General features: G+C 42.8%; 1 protein-coding gene across 3 annotated transcripts in view; it reads right to left on the bottom strand.

Moving 5' to 3' along the window:
• Positions 1 to 16,535, bottom strand: part of LOC141105581 (RRP12-like protein) — an 80,303-nt gene extending 63,768 nt beyond the window's left edge. For 2 of the 3 annotated variants that reach the window (XM_073595503.1, XM_073595504.1), the window contains exons 1-12: positions 16,293 to 16,535; positions 13,127 to 13,341; positions 10,940 to 11,023; positions 9,087 to 9,163; positions 8,897 to 9,002; positions 7,777 to 7,893; positions 7,527 to 7,665; positions 4,452 to 4,582; positions 4,149 to 4,247; positions 2,392 to 2,483; positions 781 to 892; positions 281 to 381 (exon numbers count right to left, since the gene is read on the bottom strand). In XM_073595503.1, the coding sequence (XP_073451604.1) occupies positions 281 to 381; positions 781 to 892; positions 2,392 to 2,483; positions 4,149 to 4,247; positions 4,452 to 4,582; positions 7,527 to 7,665; positions 7,777 to 7,893; positions 8,897 to 9,002; positions 9,087 to 9,163; positions 10,940 to 11,023; positions 13,127 to 13,341; positions 16,293 to 16,431 (1,412 nt within the window). In that variant the 5' untranslated portion in view covers positions 16,432 to 16,535. Of the gene's footprint in view, positions 1 to 280; positions 382 to 780; positions 893 to 2,391; positions 2,484 to 4,148; positions 4,248 to 4,451; positions 4,583 to 7,526; positions 7,666 to 7,776; positions 7,894 to 8,896; positions 9,003 to 9,086; positions 9,164 to 10,939; positions 11,080 to 13,126; positions 13,342 to 16,292 lie in introns of those variants that run through there. The other variant, XM_073595505.1, reaches the window with a different exon arrangement.
• Positions 16,536 to 17,615: the final 1,080 nt, after the last annotated feature.

The following is a 17,615-nucleotide window of genomic DNA, read 5'->3' as shown; positions in this document are numbered from 1 at the left end:
GCCCTTTACCCCAAATCTGAGTCCGAAGGTCTCAGCGATCACAGAGCGCGCCCCGAGGACGTCCATGTACGCCCTTCCCAGCATTGTAAGCCTGAGCTGGAGCCGGCTATAGCATGGCAGGAACTGGTTAATATGCAATTGACTCACTTTAAAAAAATAAAATAAAATAAAAAAAGGACAGTAAGGGTCATGTGACACTGGTAAATCTGCGCAGGCAAAACTCTGGGGCAGAACATTCAACATAGTTGCAGTAATTATAATGGGGTTCAGAAGGACTCACGTGAACATTTTATAGAGGTGTCCAGCCGGTCCTGATACTGGAGCAGAAGAGACACTTCCAATATCTTTTACATGAGGGCCGACACACTCTGTAAGAACGGACTGCAGAACAAAAAAAAGACAGAAAAAGTTGAGCGTTATCATTGAGACCAGAATGTACATAGATTGAAAAAAGACAAAATCTATTTAGTTCAACAGAAAAATGAATAGAATAAATAAATAGAAAACCTCCATATACACAATGCTATACCCAGATGGCAACAAAAAAAAACCCCAATAAAGCATTTATCCAATTTGCACCAGCTTGGAAAAAAAGAAAACCCTTCCTGATCCCCCAGAAGGCAAATCAGACATGTTACCTGCATGTACTTATGTATGATCCATCAAATTGTTTATTTTTTTTTACTATGTATCTGAATGAATATTAAACAGGAGCATACAGATGTGTTGCCAGGCAGATGTTGCTGGTCATAGCGGCTCTGTGGTCAGGAGGACATTTACCTTCATGGTTCCGGTAGCTGCAGACACAACCTGCAGATGAGGAGACAAGAGGCAGTTCATGGAGGTGGAGGAGAGGCGAGGTAGATGACCCAAACTCAGGTCACTCTGCAACCTGCAAACACAAAACAAACACAGCGTTATAACATGTAACAATAAAACTGATGACATCACTGGAGAATGCAGCCAATACATTCACTAGAGAGCGGTGACATCACTGAGAATGCAGCCTATCCAATCACTAGAGACCGGTGACATCACTGAGAATGCAGCCTATCCATTCGAGAGCGGTGACATCACTGAGAATGCAGCCTATCCATTCACTAGAGACCAGTGACATCACTGAGAATGTAGCCTATCAAATCAGTAGAGAGAGGTGACATCACTGGCATCATCAGCCCACATGCGGTTACTAAACACATTTGTCTGGATGCCTTTCCTGCAGGACACTGCGATGGTTTTGAGGCAGCCATGCTGTGGAGATCAATCACCACTTGTTTCTGCAGTGACTGTAATATTATGGAGGGGAATACCTTTACTGTCACAGTAGGCATAGTGTCTTTTGAAATACAATGCCCTCAACAGACAGGCAGCACATGACACATATATATATTAACTGTCACATTGTGTCAGATTTTTAATTAAAGGCATGACAGGGATTTAGGTAAAATTAACCAGTTGCCGCCAAATCATGTACCTGGTACTTCGTTGGACTTCAAGCGCTTGGGCTCTCCCATCCCACCAGGAGACCCGAGCTACTGGCCAACACGTCCGCCGGCTAGTCGGGAGACCCCAAAGAAAGCCGGAGATTGGCTTTGATCAGATCTCCGCTATGGTAACCCTGAGGCGCTGACTTCACTTCCGCTTTACCAGCATCTTAATGGCGCCATTTTTTTGGAAAACCGAATGTATTAAAAAAGCAAACAAACACAGATCTTGGTGTTTTGAATGCTTTCAAGTGCAGAGGAGGGGTTAGGGGGTCTTATAGATCCCAGATCTCCCCATAAAGAGGACCTGTCACATGCCTATTGCTGTCACAAGGGATGTTTACATGGCTTGTGGCAGCAATAAGTGATCAAAAAAACTTTTTTTTTTTTTTTTTTTGAAGCAACAGTGTAATTAAAAAAAAATATATTTTTTTTTAAAGTGTCCCCGTCCCCCCATGCTAGCACGCAAAGGCGAACGCGTGCGTCATGTCACGCACACACGCAAACTACGATGTCCCCACACGTGAGGTTTTGCTGCGAACATCAGATCACGGGCAGTAATTCTAGCACCAGACCTCCTCTGTAAATCTAAACTGGTAACCTGTAAAAGCTATTAAAGCGTTGCCTAGGGATAGTAAAATTTACGTAGTTTGTCGTCGTGCGGGCGTGCGCAATTTTAAAGCGCGACATGTTTGGTATCTATTTATTCTGCGTGACATCTTTTATATTTTACAAAAAAAATTGGGTTATGTATTGTGTTTTTTTTGGCATCTACCAAAAAAAAATAGCTTTTCACATGTAAACAAAAAGTGCCAGAAAATGCCTGGTCTTCTGTGGTAAAAAACAAAACAAAACAAAAAAACAAAACACACGTGTAAAATGCTGTAATAGGTGGAAACGTTATTACCGTGATAAGTTGATGTGAGCTTTCTCCATTACCGCCAGCCAGGCCAGTAAAGGCTGCAGGTCGTTTTCATTGGGCAGATAGTCATACAGGGCCTGTCACATAACACAAAGAATACATCAAGTTAGCATAAAGCATGCTTATTAATGAATGCAGACGAAGAAAGAAAGAAAGAAAGAAAGAAAGAAAGAAAGAAAGAAAGAAAGAAAGAAAGAAAGAAAGAAAGAAAGAAAGAAAGAAAGAAAGAAAGAAAGAAAGAAAGAAAGAAAGAAAGAAAGAAAGAAAGAAAGAAAGAAAGAGAAAAGAAAAGAAAAATACACTGGACAACCTCCCCACCACCCCGGTCCCCGCTATACTTACCTTCAGGGTTGCTGAGCTGTCAGCACCCCTTCAGGGGAGGTCCAGGGACATGAAATCTCCGCTCTTCTCTGTGCTGGGAATCAGGGATGGACCAGATATCGATTCATTGTGAAAACGCTGAACATTCATTGTGAATCCGTCTGGTCCATCCCGGGAAGTGCTGCACGCAGAAGAGGGAGAGGAGCGGAGATTTCAAAATCCCCAGACCACAGGTGCCGATAGGTGCCTTGTCCAGTGTTCGTTCACCTTTACATTTTTTTCTATAAAAAGGTGAACTAACCCTTTAACCCCTTCAACACCGGGCACTTTGACCACCCCTGCCCAAGCCAATTTTCAGGTTTCAGCGCTGTCACACCTTGGACAATTGCACGGTCATGTAACACTGTACACATATGAAATTTTTAGCATTTTTTTTCACACAAATTGAGCTTTGTTTTGGTGGTAATCACCACTGGGCTTTTAATTTTTTGCTGAAAGTCCGAAAAAAAAAAAAAAAAAAAAAACATTCATAGTTTGTTAAAAAATTTTGCAAATAGGTAATTTTTCTCCTTCACTGATAAGGCAGCACTGATAGGTGGCAATGATGGGCGCTGATGAGGCGGCACTGGTGGGCACTGATGAGGCTACACTAATAAATGGCAATGATGGGCAGTGATGAGGCTGCACTGATAGGTGGCAATGATGGGCACTGATGAGGCTGCACTGATAGGTGGCAATGATGGGCACTGGTGGACACCGATAGGTGGCAATGAAGGGCACTGATAGGTGGCAATGATGGGCACTGATGGGGAGGCACTGAGAGGTGGCAATGATGGGCACTGATGAGGAGGCACTGGTAGGCACCGATAGGTGGCAATGATATGTGGCACTGATGGGGAGGCACTGATAGGTGGCAATGATGGGCACTGATGAGGCTTGCACTGGTGGGCACCGTTTGGACTGCACTAATAATCAGGACACGGATAATCAGTGCCCTTCATATCAGTGTAGATGTCCCTTTTAGAGAAGCCGGTTATCGGCTCTCCTCTCGCTGTCAGCATGTAATAAGGAGTGCCGATAACCGGCTTCAATTTACATCCATGACCAGCTGTGATTGGACAGAGCTGATTACGTGGTAAACAGCCGCTGATTGGCTCTTTACCTCAATGTGTGATCAGCAGTGTCCTCTCGACAGCGGGCGCTCACGGGATATGACAGCCTCCCAGAACTAGCCATCGGGGCTGTAACCGCCATTCAGCTATAGCGCGGTCAGCAAGTGGTCAAATAAAGACACAAAAAGACAGTTCTCTGCAGAGATTACAGGATGACTCCGGTATCTATGGCAACCCAGGAAGAAAATTTCTAGTAGGGCCGATACAATCTTTTATAGAAATCAGATTTCTCTGAACATATATACTCACTGTGATGATCTGGGCATTGAGCTCGGCAGACAGAGCATTGGCATTAGGGTGAGCGCTGAAGAGGGCATGGAATGCCTGCATGGCACAAGCCGTGATCATCTGCGGAGGGGAAAATGTAAAGTGAGACATGGTAACCGCTCGCCCCCTGGAAGATTTAAACCCCCCCCCTTCATGACCAGGCCATTTTTGCTGAGCCAGCCGAGATTCGAACCATCTATAGACGGCTTTAGTGCAGAAATAGCTGGGTGAGGGGGTATGTAAAATGGTATGATACCAACCCCCCCCCTCCCCCAAAACACTCACCACATGGTTCAAGGTCATGACCTTCAGTAACGTCTCACAGCAAGACTTGACCACACTGACAGGGAAACACGGCAGCAGATCATCCTTCAGCAGGGTCAGCATGTGTAGCGTTGTGGTGGCTTCTTTACTGCCTGAAGACCATAGGGGGGGGGGGGGGGGGGGGACAAAGTTATACAATTATCTGATCAACACAATGATAAAGCTTTCTTTTTGGTGGTATTTAACCATCGTTTTTTTTTATACATATATTTTTTGCTAAACTAAGAGACACTGAATTTTGGAAAAAAAAATAACGCGTTTTTCCTTTGTTTCCATTATATAATTTTGCAAATAAATAATCAATCATTCTTCATAATTTTTAGGCCAAAATTTATTCTGCTACATTTCTTTGGTGGAAATAACGCAAATCAGAGTAATTTATAGTCTGTAGAGTCCACAAACTATGGGATATTATATCTGAAAATTGATCAATCCTGATTTCTTGAGGCCCAAAAATGTTAGGACAGTACAAATATCCCCCAAATGACACCTTTTTTTGGAAATTAGAGACACAGTCCCAATGTATTTAGTAAGAGGCATGGCGGGTTTTTTGAAGTTTGTCATAAAATTTTAGAAAATAAATAATAAAAAATCGACAATTGTTTTTACATACTGTCACCAGTACAGCGTTATTATGTAACTGGTGTGGGGGTGATCATAGACTGACTGGTGACAGTACAAAAAAAAAAAAAAAAACTTTTTTTAACACTCTGACTAGAGCAATAAAATATTTCCATAGTAACATTTTACTACTCTGGGGAAGTGATCTGTTTTTGTTTTTTTACACACACATTATGTTTGCATTGCATTACATTGCAATAAGCAAGCATTTTACTGAATGAAACTGATTCATTCAGGTTTGTTTTGTTGTGATTAGCTAATCACATGGTACAGATGGGCTGCGATTGGCCCTGTCTGTACCATGCGATCACTGTGACCAATCACAGCTAGCAACACAATTGCACAAAATAGTTGGCATAAAAGGAAGCCATCCATTGTTTACAATTGGCATGTGATCTGCTGGGATTGGTCACAGCGATCACATGGTTCCCGGCAGAGGGCCAGTACACTGATCAGTCATCGAACACAGCCAGGGACAGATCGTGCTGCAGTGCAGCCTTGCGGACGCGTGCAAGGCACGATCCTGGAGGACGTCACATGACGTCCACCCGGATCGACAAATGTTCCACCAGGCCGTCATTTTGCTACAGGACGGGCGGGTGATGGTTAACCACTTGCCGACCAACTGCCATCACTGTACACAATGGATGGCACGAAAAGGAAGCCGCCTGTAAATTGTGTAACACATGCCCCCAGCTCCTCCCCACTGCCTCCTATCGTTAGAAACTTCTCCCACTTGAACTTTGTTATAACATTGTATTTACTTTTGAAGTCTGACCTTCAGACCACTTTCACACTGGAGGCGCTTTACCGGCGTTTTTGCACTAAAAATAGCGCCTGTAAACTGCCTCTTCTGCAGCCCCAGTGTGAAAGCCCGAGTGCGTTCACACTGGGGCAGTGCGCTTGCAGGACAGGAAAAAAAAAAAAAAAAAAAAAAGTCCTTTAAGCAGCATGTTTGGGGCAGTGCGGGAGCGGAGTACACACTGCTTCTCCACTGCCCTTGCCCATTGAAATAAATTGGTGCCACTTTCAAAGCAGCGCTAAGGGGGCACTTTTAACCCCTTCTGGGGTTATGGCTGAAGGCTTCAGGCATAAGCCCTATAAACCACTCCAAAACCCATAACATATACATATATAATATTAATAATTCATTAGAGATATCTATCTATCTATCTATCTATCTATATATATATATAATGTGTATAATACAGGATTTATATAGCGCCGACAGTTTACGCAGCGCTTTACAAAAAAAATAAAAATAGAGATAGAATATATATACATATACACATACATACATATCTCTATCTATCTATCTCTATATAAATTTATTATATATTTAACACACACACTAGGGATCAACCGATATTGTTTTTCGGTGCCGAAACAATAACAATAATTTCGGCAACCTCTCAGGGCGATAGCCGATATGGTCTGCCAATATGCTGTACATTTAAAAAAAAAAAAAAAAAATGTTATACTTTTTTTTTTTTTTTTTTATCACTGTTATTGCTGTCACAATGAATGCAAACATCCCGTGTGACAGCAATAGGCAGTGACAGGTTCTCTTTCTGAAGGGATCAGGGGGTCTATAAGACCCCAAACCCCTCCACTGCACTTGAAAATACTCAAAAACGTCAAGATCAGCGTTTCTGAATACTTTCTATTTTTTAAAACTGGTGCTTTTAAGATGTCAGTAATCCGGGAAGTGATGTCATGGGTTACCAGGTCCAAACGAAGCATTGGCTCTGTTCGGGTCTTCGGCCAGCCGGTGGCGACCAGCTAATTGCTCGGGCCCCCTGGTGGGACGGGAGAGCCCAGGCGAGCGCCGGAAGGCAGCAGGAGGGGGGTGTCACCTCCCGCTGTTTGTAATAACAGCCGAGCGGCTGCTGAGCTGCATCGGTTGTTGTTACAATAAAGCCGACCGTCCGCTCTAGAGAGCAGTACCGGGGTGGTGCATGCAGCTTCATGCATCACCCCGGTAAAACCCTTTAAAGCAATATCGGTCTAGTTTGCGACCAATACTGATTTTTCAGAAAATGCTGATATCGGCCTTACCGAAAATCGGTTGATCCCTAATATACGTATAGTGATCGAGAAGTGGGTAAAGGTCACCAACATTTTCAAAAGTTGCTTCAGTCTATTGTAGCAAAACTCTAATACTTCCAGGAAGGGCAGGACCTCACACGGGAGAAGAGGTAACTTTTATTTCACCAGCAGTCTATTGGGAACAATCATGATTTGTAGAAGTTGGAAGATTTCAGCTTCAAATTTTTAAACAAATTTTCAGTCTTGATATTTGATGGTTTTGAGGCATTATTCCTCCCACTGACTCTGCACTCTTCCTTCTATACTCGACTCCTACTCTACCCTTCCCCCAGTGTTCTGTCCCTTCCCACAAAATACAACTCTCACCTCCCGATTTCTCGATCTCCTGGACACAAAACTTAGCGGTGGACTGGGCAGCAGGATGGTGAGCGGGGGCGGAGTCTGTAAACATGAACTCGCTGCCTTTCAGGATAGAGCACACGCCAAGCTGAGCGGCCTTCCGCACCTACGACAGAAATCACACACATGGATCAGATCATATTAAAAAAGTACCCAAAGACCTCTGAAGACTTCCTTTTCTAAAAGATCTCGTTTTTTTTCCTGGTCTACAACTTACTTTTGGCTTTGCATGGACAGTGAAGCTCAGTAAGCCATGGTACACCTGCAGAGTGGAGGGATAACTCCATGCAGACAGGTCCTGTTTCCGAAGCAACACTGACAAACATGAAACGATCTGGGAAAAAAATAAAAAAAATAAAAAAAGAAGACGATGTAATAATGAGATTGCAGAAAGACATACAAAAGTATATGAAAATAGACAGCACTATCACCGTTGTACTGCAATCCGTGCTCCCACACTCTAAAAATATGTATGAATCTACTAAACACAATAAATGAAAGTGCAAGGTGCTACATGTGCAAAAAAGCAAAAAGTATCAATTAAAGTGATTGTTAGTTAAAAAAACAAACCAAAAAACAAAAACAAACAACTATCCTTTACAAACATGTCATACTTGCCTCCACTGTGCAGCTCGTTTTGCACAGAGAAGCTCCGATGTGTTTTTTCACCTTAATGCATATATTTTTTTTTTTACCAAAAATATCGCAATAAGCATATACTGATTGGTTTGCGCAAAAGTTATAGCGTCTACAAACTATGGGAAAGATTTATGGCATTATTTCATTTGTTTTATTTTTTTTAGCAGAAAAATGGCGGTGATCTGCAATTTTTAGCAAGCCTGCGACATTGCGGCGGACAGATCGGACGCTTTTGACACTTTTTTGGGACCATTTACATTAATACAGCGATCAGTGCTATTAAAAATGCACTGATTACTGTGTAAATGTCACTGGCAGGGAAGGGGTGTGTTCCCTCGGTGTGTTCTGTGTGGGGATGTGACAAGGAGGGGAGACATATCATTTTTCCTACTTAGTAGGAACAAACAATATGGCTCCTCTCCTCTGACAGCACAAGGATTTGATTTGTGTGTTTACACACACACACACACACACACACACACACAAATCCCCGTGCTGGCATTCGTGCATGCGATAGTGCGTGGCCGTCGGTGATCGGCCGGCCACGCGCATCGGGTCCCCCAGCGGTGCGCGCCCTCTGGTGGCCAAAAAGGGGTAGGACGTACCCATACGGGGTTTCACCCAAGGGAGCCATTCTCAAATATTACAGAAACATGAAAATCTAAAACACAGGATAATACAAAAGGAACGCGACTTACCCATCTAAGAGCGGAGGTGCTGCCGCTGGTGGCCTGTGAGGACATAATATCCATGAAGGCCTTAGACGTGTCCGAGAATTTCTTAATCAGCACAGGACCCGGAACCCTGAAACACATCATCAGTTACTGGAGGATGAAGGACCAATGACCCGTAACCACTGGGGGGGGGGGGGGGGGCAGACAGGCTTACCTTTTCAGAACCAGGTTCAGCAGGTAGGCAACGGCAGACAGCGACTCCGCAGACTCAACAGCTTCCAGAGTGGTCATCTATGGGGATAAAAAAAAAAAAGTATATATATATATATATATATATATATATATATATATATATATATATATATATATATATATATATATATATAAAAAACACACACACACGGTATATTACATATGGTTCCTATGTTCTGCAGTGTACAGACAAACCATGGAGGGACTTCCCGAATTTCATTTCATTATCAGTTAGTAAGATGAAGAGAAAACCAAATCATAAGCAAAAAAGTGTCACCTGGAGGACGATTTTCAGAGCCAAGCTTAGGAATTGCTTTCCCCCCCACAAGTTTTTCAGTTTTATTAAATAGTAATACAGTAGTAAACTTAAAACGAAGTTGCAAAAGTGGAACTTCTGCTTACCTAATTCCATCCCCCTCTCTGCTGCCACATTCCACATTTTCGGGGGGGGGGCAGGTACCCTGGGTGACCAGGCTGCAGCAAATTACGTCAGCAGCTCAGCCCCCCTCCGCCTCCCGGGCCAATGAGAGAGTGCAGCGCGCATGCGCAGTAGGGGACCCGGCAGTGAAGCCCGAAAAGGCTACACTGCCAGGTTTCCTTACCTGCAACGGTGGCGGCAGCACCTGTCCATCGGCTGAGGTGCCGACATCGCTGGACTCCAGGACAGGCAAGTGTCCTAATGTTGAGGCTGCATTCACACCCGAGCGTTTTCAGCTCATAAAAACGGTAAAACGCCCAACAAGCATTCATTTCAATAGCACCTGTTCACATCCGAGCGTTTTGTCACCTGAAGCAAAATGCCTGAAAAACGCCCTAAGCTCAAAAAATAACATGAGCTTCTTTGGGACAGATTACAGGTGTTTTTCTGCCTTTTACATTGGTGACCTGAACAAAAACGAGGCAAAATGTGCGGTAAAAAACACGCGACTTTGAAACGCTCAGGTGTCAATGCAGCCTAAAAATCAGCAGCTACAGTATGTGGAGGTGCCGACTTTAATTTTTTTTTTTTTAAAGGGGCGAGCGGAAGGAACTCCACTTTAAAACAAAAATTTAAAAAAATCTTCTCCCTGCAAGGTAATGTCATAATGTGCTAGTAGGCATCACATACTAGCACATTATGAAAACGTTACCTAAGAACGAAGCCCTCCAGTGGCGCGCTGTCAACGCTGAGCTTCCATCTTCACCCGGTCCTCCTTCCGGGTTCGCGGGGCTCCGGCTGCTTGAACGGCCAATCTGCGATGACATCACTCCCTTCCATGTGCGCGGGAGTCTCGGCCACGGCACATATCTCTGAAGGTAACGGCACGAGTATGCTGCTCCTTCAGTGTGACGTCACCGGCTGCAGGGACATTGAATATCTCCTGTACGGCGCACATTTAGGAGATGTTCCCCGTAGTTACAAGGACTCTTTATTATAAGCTTACCTGTAGGTAGAAGTGTCCAATGGGAGTTCACTACCACTTTAAGCCCCCGTTCACATGGGAGCGACTTCGCATGTGATTTTGACAGTGGCACCGGTCAAACTGGTGCAACGCCGACTTTGCGGTGCCGCACCAATTTGAAACAGTAGTACATGCGTTGCTTTTGCCGAATTTGCTCTTCCAATGTCAGCTCTGCAAAGACAACAGAGCTAGCGGTGGCTGAGGGGAAAAAAGATGATCCTAAATGCCGCATCTGCGGTGGGTCCGGATGGGACATTGACTTGGTCAGGACCCGGACCGTGGTCCACCATTTAGAGACGCCCGTTTTATTGCATTATAGTGCCGCACATTTGAAAAATGAAGACAATGGCAACCATGCAGAGAAATCACTCACCAGAGCAGCAAAGTATTCCGTTTCTGTCTCCTTCCCTCCCTGAGAGCGGATCACTTCTGTTACTGCAGCCAGAACCGCACAGATCTAAAAAGACAATCAATTAAGTCTCAGATCTATACTTTGTATCGGTGATAGAAGTCCTATAAACACAAATGAATGCAACAGTTATAACACTACATTGGAGCAAACAATAGATAACGACTTCTCCACTGATCACCAATGTAAGGAACATTCTTCTCACTGATCACCAATGTAAGGAACATTCTTCTCACTGATCACCAATGTAAGGAACATTCTTCTCACTGATCACCAATGTAAGGAACATTCTTCTCACTGATCACCAATGTAAGGAACATTCTTCTCACTGATCACCAATGTAAGGAACATTCTTCCCACTGATCACCAATGTAAGGGGCATTCTTCTCACTGATCACCAATGTAAGGAACATTCTTCCCACTGATCACCAATGTAAGGAACATTCTTCTCACTGATCACCAATGTAAGGAACATTCTTCCCACTGATCACCAATGTAAGGAACATTCTTCTCACTGATCACCAATGTAAGGAACATTCTTCCTACTGATCACCAATGTAAGGAACATTCTTCTCACTGATCACCAATGTAAGGAACATTCTTCCTACTGATCACCAATGTAAGGAACATTCTTCCTACTGATCACCAATGTAAGGAACATTCTTCTCACTGATCACCAATGTAAAGAACATTCTTCTCACTGATCACCAATGTAAGGAACATTCTTCCCACTGATCACCAATGTAAGGAACATTCTTCTCACTGATCACCAATGTAAGGAACATTCTTCTCACTGATCACCAATGTAAGGAACATTCTTCTCACTGATCACCAATGTAAAGAACATTCTTCTCACTGATCACCAATGTAAGGAACATTCTTCTCACTGATCACCAATGTAAGGAACATTCTTCTCACTGATCACCAATGTAAGGAACATTCTTCTCACTGATCACCAATGTAAAGAACATTCTTCTCACTGATCACCAATGTAAAGAACATTCTTCTCACTGATCACCAATGTAAGGAACATTCTTCTCACTGGCCACCAATGTAAGGAACATTCTTCTCACTGATCACCAATGTAAAGAACATTCTTCTCACTGATCACCAATGTAAAGAACATTCTTCTCACTGATCACCAATGTAAGGAACATTCTTCTCACTGATCACCAATGTAAGGAACATTCTTCTCACTGATCACCAATGTAAAGAACATTCTTCTCACTGATCACCAATGTAAGGAACATTCTTCTCACTGGCCACCAATGTAAGGAACATTCTTCTCACTGATCACCAATGTAAGGGACATTCTTCTCACTGATCACCAATGTAAGGGACATTCTTCTCACTGATCACCAATGTAAGGAACATTCTTCTCACTGATCACCAATGTAAGGAACATTCTTCCCACTGATCACCAATGTAAGGAACATTCTTCTCACTGATCACCAATGTAAAGAACATTCTTCTCACTGATCACCAATGTAAGGAACATTCTTCTCACTGGCCACCAATGTAAGGAACATTCTTCTCACTGATCACCAATGTAAGGAACATTCTTCTCACTGATCACCAATGTAAGGAACATTCTTCTCACTGATCACCAATGTAAAGAACATTCTTCTCACTGATCACCAATGTAAAGAACATTCTTCCTCCTAACCACCCACACAGATGTGCCAATCATTCTTCCTCCATTGCGATGTGACTATTTTACAATAAAACGCTCGGTTGGTATTTGGTGATCTGTGGTGTGTTGGCAGAGATGTATATGGCCCTTTGATGCTTCCAGTCTCCCGATACTTCTCAGCCTAATCCAGGAACGTGTGTAATGAGAATGTTCATATTCAATGATCTACAAGTTCCATCTGCCGCTGAGGCAGGCAGCTTGTAGTTCTGAATGAACTATGAGCGCTCTGGTAGTTCACTGAACCTTCCTGCTCTTCAGTAATTACCTCCCCTAGGGGCAGACAGCGGTAATGACAGTCTGCAGGAGCCGGACATTGTACCCGCCATCTACTGATTATAGGTGCAATGCTCTGCAGGCTAGAAAAACAAATGCATATTTCTGTATTTGTAAAACAACGTGCAGTTATTATTAAATAGGAAGTTATCTTTCAAAGGTCTACAACCCGAGTCGTCACCCACCTCCTTGTGAGCGGCCGAGTTGGACTCCCAGAATCTCTGGACTTTGTTGAAGGTGATGTTGGTGCAATCGGAGAGGCCGCTGAGGAAGGTGGCCCCGGATCTTTCTGTGACGGCCATTTCCTCCTCCTCTTCCTCCGGCCTCTTCTGTATGGACAGGGAACCCGACTGCAGGTCATTGTGCAGCTTTACAGCGTCTACCGTCAGATCACTCTTCCCTGGAGAGCAGAAATATGAACATCAACCAATGACAGGTGAGGACACAGGTATCATGTAAGGTGGAGCACAGGTATCACAAACCTGGAGATGTTTTCACCGGATTGGAAGGACTTTTGAAGTCACTTGCCAACCGCAAATATAATATAAAAAAATAAGAGATGATAGAGATATACACACATTATATTACCAAAAGTATTGTGACGCCTGCCTTTACACGCACATGAACTTTAATGGCATCCCAGTCTTAGTCCGTAGGGTTCAGTATTGAGTTGGCCCACCCTTTGCAGCTATAACAGCTTCAACTCTTCTGGGAAGGCCGTCCACAAGGTTTAGGAGGGTGTCTATGGGAATGCAAGACGGCAGGCATTGCTTTATAAAGTTGGTCGCACCACATACTAAGATACTTGACACCCGAGCGCAGGAGAGATTTCTACTGTTTATGGGAATGTTTGACCGTTCTTCCAGTAGCGCATTTGTGAGGTCAGGCACTGATGTTGGACAAGAAGGCCTGGCTCACAGTCTCTGCTCTAAATCATCCCAAAGGTGTTCTATCGGGTTGAGGTCAGGACTCAGGGAACTCTTAAGGAGTCAGCATACCAAGACATTTTGGACAATTTCGTGCTCCCAACTTTGTGGGAACAGTTTTGGGATGGCCCCTTTCTATTCCAACATGACTGCGTACCACAAAGTTGGGAACATGAAAATGTCTTGGTATGCCGACACCTTAAGAATTCGATCAGTCCTGATGTACTTAAGGCCGATCTCTTTTGTTGAGACTCAAAAATGCCAGGAAAGTACAAATACCCCCCAAAAGTAGTTGAAAGTAGACAGTCCAAGGTATTTAGAAAGAGGCATTGCTGTTTTTTTTATTTTTCTTTGTATTTCTTAACCACTTCCCGCCAGCCAAATGATGGCGCGGCTCTCGTCCGGATTGAATGTCTTACTACAGCCTCCCAGAACGGCCGCGCATCGTGACGATCGCTGGTGCGGTGTGTCAGACACACCGCTACACCGATCTCGGTAAAGAGCCTCCGACGTAGGCTCTTTACCACGTGATCAGCCGTGTCCAATCACAATGTAAACAGGAATAGCCGTTGATCGGCTTTTCCTCACTCGCGTCTCACAGACGCGAGTAGAGGAGAGCCGATCGGCTGCTCTCCCGACAGAAGGGGGGTCTGTGCTGATTGTTTATCAGCGCAGCCCCCCCTCGGATGCCCGCCCAGGACCACCAGGGATTGGCACCACCCTGGTCCACCAGGTATGCCCCCCTAGACCACCAGGCAGCTGCCAAGCAGTGCCCATCCCCAATGCCTGCCAGTGTCATCAGTGATGCCTATCAATACCATCAGTGCCACTCATAAGTACCCACCAGTGCAGCCTTTCATTGCCACCCATGAGTGCCCAGTGCTGCATATCAGTGCCACCTACCAGTGCCCATCAGTGAAGGAGAAAGCTTAGTTATTTACAATATTTTACAACAGAAACAAAAAGAAAAACTTTTTTTTCCCCAAAATTTTAGTTTTTTTTTTTCCTTTTAATGTTTAGCAACAAATAGAAAAACAAAAAACGTAGAGGTGATCAAATACCACCAAAAGAAAGCTCTATTTGTGGGAACAAAATGATAAAAATTCTGTTTGGGTACAGCGTAGCACGACCGCGCAATTGTCATTTAACCACTTCAATACTGGCCATTTTCACCCCCTTCCTTCCCAAGCCAATTTTCAGCGCTGTCACACTTTGAATAACAATTACGCGGTCATACAACACTGTACACAAATGAAATTTTTATCATTTTTCCCCCACTAATAGAACTTTCTTTTGGTGGTATTTGATCACCCCTGCGGTTTTTATTTCTTGCGCTATAAACAAAACAAGAGTGACGAGTTTGAAAAAAAACACAATATTTTTTACTTTTTGCTATAATAAATATCCAAATTTTTTTTTTTTTTAACAAATTTTTTCCTCAGTTTAGGCCGATATCTATTCTTCTACATATTTTTGGTAAAAAATATCACAAGAAGCGTATATTTATTGGTTTGCGCAAAAATTATAGCGTCTACAAAATAAGGGGATAAATTTATAGCATTTTTATTATTATTTTTTTTTTTTTTCTACTAGTAATGGCGGCTATCTGCGATTTTTATGGTGACTGCGATATTGTCATATGACGGTGGGCGGGCAGCAAGTGGTTAAACAGCAACAAAGGGCCTGGGCAGGAAGGGGGTGTAAGTGCCCGATATTGAAGTGGTTAATAAAAAGCTCAATTTTTTTTTATCATATATTGTCACCAGTGTAGTACTGCGTTGTCATATAACTCATATGGCAGCGATCCGAGACACTGACCGGTGACAGTATGTGAAAAATTATATATATATTTATTATTTTTTTATATCTATAGTAACACTTTACTACTACTATGAGGTCATCAGGATTTTTTATTTTCACCTTATGATTACCTAATAAAAATAACACACACACACATATATATATATATTTTTTTTTTGTTCACATACTGTCGCCAGTCAGTTTTTTTTTTTTTTTCCCTCATATCATCACTACTATGTAATTTTCTATGTTTAATTTTTTATGTGTAACTTTCTATGTAAACTTCTTTTTTAAAATGAGGATTATTCATTTAATATTCAGAAAAAAAAAAAAAAAATTATATATATATATATATATATATATATATATATATATATATATGAGATTTTTTTATATATTTTTTTACATAATATTAAATGAAAATAATCCTCATTTTAAGACTAATATAATAATAATTTATAATAATTGTAGCAGAAAAAAAATAATACATAGTAGTGATGATATGAAAAACAATAATAAAAAAAAAATAAAAAGAAAGGGAACAATATTATCATTGTAATTGTTACTTTAATTAAAAATGCTCAAAATAATGATAGTGATCGTCTCTCCCCTCCCCCTCTCTCACCGGAGCTCCGGCTGAAGAACCGGCTCCGTGCGGCCTCCCGGTGTCTCCTCTCCTCGGGGTTGCAGTCGCTGCTGTGCCCCTTCTTCCAGCGCTTCACCTTCCCGGCCACCCCGGGGCGCAGCTTCCCCGACTTCCCCATCAGCACAACGACTACCGGGACCCGCTGTCTCCACGTGTGGCCCTATACACCGATCACTTCCGGGCGGAGCTCTATGGTGATCACAGGAAGCACTTGGTGGTGATCGCACTCTATAGGAAGTGCTGGCCTCTGGCGGCACCGGGGAGCATTGCAGTCCCTGAAATGTCACCAGAAAATCTACAGAGCGGAATTCAGCTTATAATATTACATTAAAATAAATAAAACGAATCAAACATACATAATTATTACATTTTATTAACCACTTAAGGACCGAGCCTCTTTCTGAGATTTCTGGTTTACAAGTTAAAAACTGTTTTTTTTTTTTTTTTGCTAGAAAATTACTTAGAACCCCCAAACATTATATATATATTTTTTTCTAACACCCTAGAGAATAAAATGGCGGTCGTTGCAATACATTCTGTCACATTGTATTTGCGCAGCGGTCTTACAAGTGCACTTTTTTTGTAAAAAATTCGCTTTTTTTTAATTGAAAAATAAGACAACAGTAAAGTTAGCCCATTTTTATTTTTTTTTTAATATTGTGAAAGATAATGTTACACCGAGTAAATTGATACCCAACACGTCACGCTTGAAAATTGCTGCTCACCATTAAAGGCGGAACCCCATGGGAAAAATGAAAAATCTAAAAAATAAAAACATGGCCACCCAAAATCCAGACCCCCTCCTGAGCATGCATCCTGGCAGGCCAGGAAATGGGGGGGAGGGGGGGATGAGCATGCACCGCCCTCTTCTCCTTGTCCATACCAGGCCACATGCCCTTGACATGGGGGAGGTGCCTTGTCAGGGGGGAGGTGCCTTGTCAGGGGGGAGGAGGGTCCCACTTACCACTCCCTATGTTAACCGGTTCAATACAGGGCAATTTCACCCCCTTCCTTCCCAGGCCAATTTTTAGTTTTCAGCGCTGTCGCACTTTAAACGTCAATTGCGCGGTCGTGCGACGTTGTACCCAAAAAAAATTGACGTCCTTTTTTCACCACAAATAGAGCTTTTTTTTTTTGTGGTATTTGATCGGCTCTGCGGTTTTTATTTTTTGCGCTATAAACAAAAGAAGAGCGACAATTTTGAAAAAAACACAATATTTTTTACTTTTTGCTATAATAAATATCCCAATTTTTTTTTTAAAAAACACATTTTTTCCTCAGTTTTGGCCGATACGTATTCTT

The sequence above is a fragment of the Aquarana catesbeiana genome, linkage group LG08 (assembly GCF_042186555.1).
Source record: "Aquarana catesbeiana isolate 2022-GZ linkage group LG08, ASM4218655v1, whole genome shotgun sequence".
In the NCBI taxonomy this organism is placed as follows: Eukaryota; Metazoa; Chordata; class Amphibia; order Anura; family Ranidae; genus Aquarana; species Aquarana catesbeiana.
This window is presented reverse-complemented; position numbering and strand designations above follow the sequence as displayed.